General features: G+C 43.1%; 1 protein-coding gene across 1 annotated transcript; it reads left to right on the top strand.

Annotated features, from left to right (window-relative positions):
* Positions 1-773: 773 nt before the first annotated feature.
* On the top strand, positions 774-5,092 carry LOC115322940. Its single transcript, XM_042290645.1, has 3 exons — positions 774-939; positions 2,909-2,985; positions 4,622-5,092. Exons 1-3 carry the CDS (start codon positions 867-869, stop codon positions 4,889-4,891), a joined length of 420 nt encoding a protein of 139 aa, XP_042146579.1. The 5' UTR covers positions 774-866; the 3' UTR covers positions 4,892-5,092.
* Positions 5,093-8,388: the final 3,296 nt, after the last annotated feature.

The raw sequence follows: 8,388 nt of genomic DNA, 5'->3' as shown, positions 1-8,388 counted from the left end.
CAATGTTGCCAAGGCTAGTAGCACGAGTGCTTGGCTTTGTCTAGCGTTTCATTTGCATGTGGTCGCATGCAAATGAGGTGCTAGACAAAGCCATGTGCTTGCACAACTAGCCATGGCAGCATTCTTTAACTATGAAACGGAGTATAGTAGCAGTCATATCGCACATCTCTTCAGATCTTCAATTCACAACCTGATGTGTTGGCTGGCACTAGCTGTAGCATTTCCTTGAACCGTGACAAGTTATCACAATGCCCTTGCTGTGCAGCTCAATGGCTGGTTGATTGTGGAGGGTGTGAACATGATTACCTTCACAGTAATATGCGGTTCACATTGTATGTAAGGTTCTTATGCTATTTATATATCTAGGTAGAACAATCCAAAAATATTTCAGTGGGACACATCAATTCCTAATAATTTTGTTTCACGTCTTATAAAAAGCTAGAATAGCCACAACTTGTCTACATATGCCAGTAACTTGGCAGTAATGTAAGCATCGGCCTCAAACTGAAAGAAATATGATTAATGTTAGCGTGCAGCTGAGGGAATTGTTATGCAGAACTGCAAACACTGCAAAAAGTCAAAGCTAGGTGGTTGAAATAAGAGTACTAAAATATATCATTTAGGTAAAGCATGTTGTATCTCTGAGAGCAAAAAGCATGAATAGCCTAAATTGTCATGCGATGTTATCTTACAAAAATCTCTATTAATGTTTTATTATGATTTTGACATGGTGTTTTAAATAAGTTGAACAAAATTTATTATTACAGATTCAGCTGGAGTTCCGACGCCAGACAGGGAGAGATGCCCAGGAGGGTCTCACAGCCTTCCTGGAGAGAAGCAGCAAGGCCCTCTATAAGCTTTTCTGTATGAAATCATCATCAAAACAAAAGGCAAAACAAATATTAGAAGCTGCCGAGAACTGCCCAGAAGAGGGTAAAAGTAAGTATCTGAAGAAAAAGTGCTATGCCTCTGCATTAATGTTGTTTACAGGTAGAAATATTTTCTAACCTTCCTTGTTTGCCTATCCGTGCCAACAGAACCAGCAGTTGTAATGCTGCTTACATTACTATAGCCTATGGCTCGAGCAGAACTTTTTCCAGCAATAGGGTATATTTAAGCACGGCTTGAGAGCAGTGCAATCTGGAAACAGTGCCATCTTTGTGTCTGCGAAACCAGAAAACCAAGCCTGTACAACCCCACTGCTCGGTGATTCTTTCATGCGACACCACGCACAAGCGACAGTGACAGATGCTCTACGCAGTTGCGGTGGTGCGGTGCATGCAGTGTATAGTTTAGGCAATGTTACGATGTTGTCTACGGCAAGGGTTTCTCTATCGCTGGGCCCTTAAGTGGACAGCGGATGGGAATGTGCACGCTACAAGGAGAAGGTGGAAATCTGCGGCGTGGGTCCGTTCGTTCTACCGCCACAGGTCCAAGAGCTTAGCTATTGCCGCGGGGGCAAATTACTGACATCTCGGACTACCTCCTCCTGAAGACAAGTTTTGTCATGCTCAAGCAAGTATTTTAAGGGGTCCAGGAGCCGTTAGTGCGGAGAGCACGATTGTTGTCTCACAGGTGAGGTAGACTTAAGATATTCATGTAATTCTGGAGCACATGTGCATCTTTCTGCTTGATTCACTTTTAGAAAGCCAATCATTCTCTTTAAGAACTGTGCAGCACGCTGTAAAGTGATACTGGGAACTGTTGGTGCTGTGTGAGCAACACGAGTTTGAGCACAGGCTATTGTTTGTCACTGGCAAGCAACGGCGCCTGAAAGCTTTGAGTTTGCTGTGACTCAAAAAACGAAAACATGCTCGAGAACGGGATAATTTCTTTAAAGGCTGATTTTCCGCTTCCTCCGGTAGGAAGCTTACGTTAGGGTCCTCTCTTGGGAGTCCTTTATTGCGCCTGAACTTGACCAGCGCGATAGGCCTAGCCCTCTGAGATATCGACATGTCAAAAGAAATAATGTCTGCCAAATGCAAGAAGTGCCACAGACGTACCCGAAAACAAGTGCCACGAGTTCAATCTACTTCGCCAGATCAAAGAACGATTAGACTTCTAAAAGTAAATATTCATAGGTCTACCTTACCTGCGAGACGACGATTGCGCTTTCCACAATTACTGCTTTCATCGAGAGTGCCTGGACCCATCAGCCTGTAGTTCCGGGCATTTAAAAGACTTTCTTGCGCATAACAAAACTTGTTGTTCAAATCAAGTACAGTGCAACCCGCTTACAATGATACCGCATATAACAATGCACCGCTTATAATGATCAGTTTCTAGAGTTTCTAGACTGGAAATGATCAGTTTCTAGTCCAGATACAACACTAATTTGTTGTAATGATTAAAATTTTGGGTTTTCTCATTATCGTTATAAGTGGGTTGCACTGTAGTCATGGATGTCAGTCATTTCCACCCGCGTCTGCCGCCTGTTGTTTTGGGCGAGGCCATTCGGCGACAGACCACACGGATTTACCCTGCAGATTTCCATCTTCTCGTAGTGTACATCTTCCTGTTGGCTGTCTGCCATAAGGGCCCAGCAGTGGAGAACTACTTTCTGAAGACGACATCATAACGTTGCCGCAACTATCCACTGCACCGGAACAACACAACTGTGTAAAGCGTCCGTTGTTTGTGCATGGTGTCAGCGGAAAAATCGCCGGGCAGTGCGGGTGCGGCGGTGTGGTTGTCTGCTCTCGCGGACACAAAGACGGCACTGTTCCCAAAATACACTGCTTCCGAGACTCGCGCAAATACATACTATAGGTTGACATGCCGAAGCTAAAACGAAGTAATGTAGCGAGTACCTGGTAAAGGTTCTAGATAGTATATTGTGATTGTATAACCATGGTACCATTTAATTGCAAAACATTATTTCCCAAGATGTTTTTTGTTTTTTCTCCAGCTCTCCTTGCCAACGGTGCCCTGATCTTGCTGCCATGCCTGCTGAAGGAAAGAAGCGACAACCTCGTGAAGAGCCTGGTATGAATGGCTCGGCATGCCTATTTCAATTAAATTATACATTTATTATTAGAGAGAAAAGCCCATTAGAATATCAACATCAATGACCGGGAAAGTGGAAAGTGATAAAACTTGTTTATTAATTTCATATAGTAACAAAAGGGTTCACAGGTATATAATGTACAGGGCAGGACATTTCGTGAATGAGTGATTGGCCAATATTTTCCCTTTCTCTTACAGAGCTGGAAAGCTGTAATCAGAACAATTACTGTGGTGAAATGTGATAATGAATGCACAATTTGTCGTTAGCTTAAATGAGAATAAGGTGGAAAACAGGGGGGATGTTGTGCTTGCAGCAATGAACCTTTTTCACATACCGACGGCACCAGGCGGTGCCTGCACGAACTAAAAATTGAGGAAGTGACCTACCTGCGCTACCAATCGATAATGGGAGCTACGCTACCAGTTTCTTCGCTCTCTGAGCTGCGACGCGTGCCCAATGCGACTTCAAAGAGGGGCATCCGTGGCGTCCACCTAAACGTCGTGTTTTTCTTTCCGTCCACTTCCTTTTCTGTGTAACACAATTATATATATGCTGAAATTACGTGTTCTACTCGCTGATCCACAGCCTCCTTCCGAATTTCCTTGATTTTTCATGCCGACTTTCGCCGTTTGGCATCGGGCGCTCGCGCGTGCACAGAACGCTTCTCGGAAAAGGTCCATTATGTCGCACCAGGCGCATATTTTGGGGAGAAGAAATCCTACTTTCTCATAACAACAAAAGCTAATCTCTAACATTGTCAACCCTGATGTTTGGGGAGGATGGGATGAACGATAAATGCAGAGCTCCTCCCGAGCGTCATGATGTAAAACACTACAACAATTGAAGGAATAGTGCTTTTTCGCATTTATAGGTACCCTCAGAAAGAGCTGCCAACCTGAAACATGAGATATGCTTGAGTGAACTGAGTAGATCAGTTTTATAATTGTAGTAGTTAGTATTTGAAACGAAATGGGTTTTAATTACTGTGAAATGAGAGCATCCGTCCATTCCACAATAAGTGTCTCACAATTTTGTAACATTTAGAAAATAGGCAAAGGACTTATCTTTGCTTATTGAGGGCCTCGGAAGCATTCACGCCCTAATTTTTCGTGATCGTCTTCAAATTTTCAGTGGGCGCTTGCTCGAGACTTTACGGTAGACATCGCAAATATTTTTTTTTTCCATTCGAAAGTCGAGGTTCAGACCAGCAAGCTTATATGGATACATACAACCTTTTGTGCTTTAATGTTTACTTAAAAAAAGCTGCACTGTGGGACTGTTTTCGAAACACTAATCTTGCGAAAAATATATGACGACATAACAAACTGAACAATTACCAGGGTGTGTGTAGAGACCTTCTGAGGTATTGTTTTAATGTCATTTGTCTTGCCAGAACAGCAAGTTTTGATTTGAAAAGTGAGCTTACAATGTACTATGTTTTTCCCAAAATGCCTGGATAAACTTTAAAAGCATCTCGGCCCAACAGCATTACCAAATTGAAAGAACTATAGGTTGTGCTTTTAATAAGAATAAGAGGACTAAAGAAATTTTTTTAATTGTGCAGCAATTTGCATTTTGGTATTTTTATTGAAATGGCCTTTGTCCTTGTCACAGGAGCCGGGCACCCAGTACATCAACCCAAGTATTGTGTACACTGGTGAGGACGCGCTCACGTCTTCAGCGTATGCGGTCAGAGTAGAAGGTTTGACCATTGATGCTGCAAGCCTTAAACAAGCAGTGGCATTGTTGATCTGCCTGTTCTGGGCTTTTAACATTGAATACTCAGTGGAAATCAAAAATACACTCACCCTTCTTGAGCGTGCCATTGGGGTTTCACACACAAAAATGGGCACACGTGCATTGCAAGTCTGGAGCTGCTTGTGAGTTCCAGACTTGCTTTCGTTAATTTATAATAAAGCTGTTCATAGTGTACCATCTGTGCAGTGCCTTATAAAGACTTGTTTTAGAGTTGAACGTTGTTTTAAACCTAAGTTAGTACTTTAATTGATGCCATTCTTTTTTTAAACGAAAGCCTTTTGATTTCATTGTGTACTCTATACTTTGAAAATAAACACATTAAAAACAGTGGTGGTCTTTATTGGAACGGGCACCATCTTCTGTGTTTTTTTAGAAACTTAGAAAGTTTGCTCATAAATTTCCACAAGCATTGATTAATAAGCACGCTTCACATTCACACTTATGTCAAATTGAAAGGTATGGGATCACAATGAAAAAAAGTTGCTCTCCTTATGTACAGCATAACTAGGGGTGTCGCGAACCGGCCGAAGTTCGAGTTCGACCTGGTTCGACTTTTTCGAACTTTTAGTGGAAAATTCGACGAACCTTGTATTGAGGTTCGACTAATGTGCGCATGCGCGACAGACTGGCCAGTTGGCTTCGGATTGGATGGTGATGGCTAGGGGATGAACTAAGGGCAGCGCTGATCGGTTATATAGTTAATACAGTGCAACGAATTAAGTTATTAACTTCTTCAGTTATTAGAATCAGTTTCTTTTAATTGTAGCTGTTCACAAAATTAAAATAATCCTTTGCATAAAATAAATTTTCCAAACCTAGACATGCTTGTATCTAGGTCTGGCCACACTGTCCACAAAGTCGAACCGGCCCAACCGGCCGAATCTGGTGAAAAGTTTGAAGGTTCGTCGAACCGGTTCGACCCAGTCGAACCCCGAAAGTTCGACCTAAAAATCCGGTTCGACGAAAGTTCGCGACACCCGTAAGCATAACTGAAAGCCCACAAATGCCATCGTTTCACCGGGCACACTAGGTCCCAGGTGCTGTTCTTTTCAATTTTCAATGGGAAAATGGCGGTCAACCGAGTTTTCGAATACATGGGGCTCTGTGGGCACCAGAATCCGAAAACCGGCGAAAATGGGGTCCATTTTCCCATTGAAGCTTTCAGAAAATCACTTTTTATCGGATCGCGCTGAAACTTTGGCATATGGTTGTGACCTCTAGCGCTACCTGTGGGCGGAGAATGAGCGTTCAGCGATGCCTAGTTTATTTTTGCAGTGAAAACAACCCTGTAATTTTTTTTCTTTTTTGTGACACCCTGTACATACGTGCATGTCTGGCGAGGCGCTCAAAGACTGTTAGGTTTCTTTTTTTTTAGTTTGAGCGCTGTTCGTTAGGTGGCGCGTGTTGCCGCCGAATCCAAGGACATCTTGTAAACCCTGAAATGGGGAACGATAAAAAAAATAAAAAAAATTGAGATTTTGTTGTGTTCGTCCGTTTTTTTTTTTTTTTTTTATCGTTCCCCATCTCAGGGTTTACAAGATGTCGATTGTTTACCAGCTCGCCTGCACTCTCTCACTGCTTACAATCCAAGGAGTCGCACGTTTATGTGCGACTCCTTGTTTTTCGTAATAAACTGAAGAAAACTGATGATGCTGTCCGAGCAGAAGCTTGATTCGTTTCAGCATGATATTATGCGTGAACCACTGAAAGGGTACGGCTTAAAACTAGTCTGTTGGAATATCCAGCAAAACGTTTCGTGGGACTTTCGATTTCGATCGTCATTACAAGTGGATCAGATATTAGCCTTGGTGAGGACGTCGAGAACGAGAGCTTTCTCGAACAAAATACGACGGGGCAAGTTAGCTGACGTAGGTAAATGTTAAAAATGATGATGTTGCCCAAGCCTCGGGTAAACTCACTATGTTTAGATTTCTCTGGTGCTTATTTGGCAGTCAGAGGTTTCTGCTGAGGGAGTTTTGTCGACAAATGTTCAATTTTTCACCCGCACACGGATATTGATAAACATCTCGGGGGCCGCTGGTGCGTTTTCTTGACACACTGGTATAGTTCAGCGTCTGTACGGCAACAGAGCGACTTAAAACCTGCAAATAAAGCACGGGTTGTGAATTGTTTCCTTCATGAAATAGCAGACGATCACAATTCAAGCTCGCGTTTGATTCCGTTGCCCGCGCGACGCGATTTCTATCAGAAAATCTACTTTTTTTCCTTCCGGTTCCGCGACACATCGTAGCAGACGAACCCTCGTCGTCTGCTCCCGCTCCCCGCCGGCCTCGGCGGAGCGAGGCATGACGGGATTGCATTTTGGCGCACGCCCGATTTTCTGGGTGCAGTGAGTGCATGCACGCGTGGGGTGCCGCCAGAGCTGGCAGTAATGCAATTACTGTAATGAAATTACAGTAATTTAATTACTTGTTCCAGTAATTAGTAATGTAATTCAATACTTTTTGTAGCAGGTAATTTAGTAATGTAATGAATTACTCCAGCGACGGTAATTGTATTTAAATTACCTAATTACTTTTTCGCACCAGGCATATTTTTTGTGTCGCCAATACACAAGAGCGCTTTTCTTTTTATTTTACTTTTTTCTTTTTCCTCTACACCTTTCCAAAAAACGCTCTTTGGCCACCGCTATGTTGCTGATGTTAATGCGGCTGGTGCGACTCTCGCGCCCGCTATCAGGTAGACATTTTCTGCCACTCTCTTGAACTGTGAAAACCCGCTCAGCGCGATTCTGTACCTATGTTTTGCGGTTTTGCATTCGACGTTTTCTGGCCCCTCTTGAAAGTTTCCGCTTACTTTTTCTGATGCATACTGCGTACCCTCTCTGTGTTATCTTCCACTGTGAGAAATAGGGCTGGTGAGTGCCTTCCATTCGAGCTTTTCTGCTCGACATTCTCGGGAAAAGAAGGAGGGAAGTAGGTCGAACCAAGGCCCCTGGCGGAACGTCCCTCGACGCGATTTTGGGAACAATGACAATTGTTCTCCCACCTCCCAGAGATAATCCGCGTAGGTTCCTCGGTCATCTCCAAAAATAGTTGTCCGGGTTGGGGTGGGAAACGGATCAGTCGCGTGCGTTCCTCTGTCCATCAGTAAACATGCAACAGAGAGTTCTAGCTGTGTACCATGAACTCTGTAAATAATGTAAATAAAGTTATCTGTAAAAGGAAGTTATCAATAGGTCCTTTATATTTAAAAGTATACAAAAGTAATGCGAAAGTAATGTCATTACTTTTAAAAGAAATTTGTAATGGTAATTAATTACTTTCTGGCTGCGGTAGTTTGTAATGTAATTTAATTACATTTCAGCATTTTCAGCAAAGTAATTAGTAATGTAATTTAATTACAAAATATGAGTAATTTGGCCAGCTCTGGGTGCCGCCGCTGAAACAAACTCGGAGAGTGCAACTACTCGTGGAGTGCCTGCCGAAACGAACTCGCTTTACGCCGCGAGTGGGTACGCGTGGGCACGAGTGCCGTGAAACGAACTCGCTATAAATTTCCCAAGCACCGAGGCGCACGCTACTGGTGTAGCTACACGCGTTGCACGTGCTGGCGTCTGCAGTTGTAATTGTTCTAAAGCAAAAAGCCTAAAACAAATTTTG

Source organism: Ixodes scapularis, unplaced genomic scaffold (genome assembly GCF_016920785.2).
Source record: "Ixodes scapularis isolate PalLabHiFi unplaced genomic scaffold, ASM1692078v2 PGA_scaffold0__279_contigs__length_252992795, whole genome shotgun sequence".
In the NCBI taxonomy this organism is placed as follows: domain Eukaryota; kingdom Metazoa; phylum Arthropoda; class Arachnida; order Ixodida; family Ixodidae; genus Ixodes; species Ixodes scapularis.
The sequence above is the reverse complement of the archived record's forward strand: the minus strand, read 5'-3'. Positions and strand labels throughout refer to the sequence as shown.

What these genes read in the sequence shown, in the direction of transcription:
- LOC115322940 (XM_042290645.1), top strand. Translation starts at nt 867, where the DNA reads ATGAAATCATCATCAAAACAAAAGGCAAAACAAATATTAGAAGCTGCC. An exon ending in CTGCCCAGAAGAGGGTAAAA is followed by an intron (nt 940 to 2,908) that starts GTAAGTATCTGA and finishes TTTTTTCTCCAG; the next exon opens with CTCTCCTTGCCAACGGTGCC. An exon ending in ACAACCTCGTGAAGAGCCTG is followed by an intron (nt 2,986 to 4,621) that starts GTATGAATGGCT and finishes TCCTTGTCACAG; the next exon opens with GAGCCGGGCACCCAGTACAT.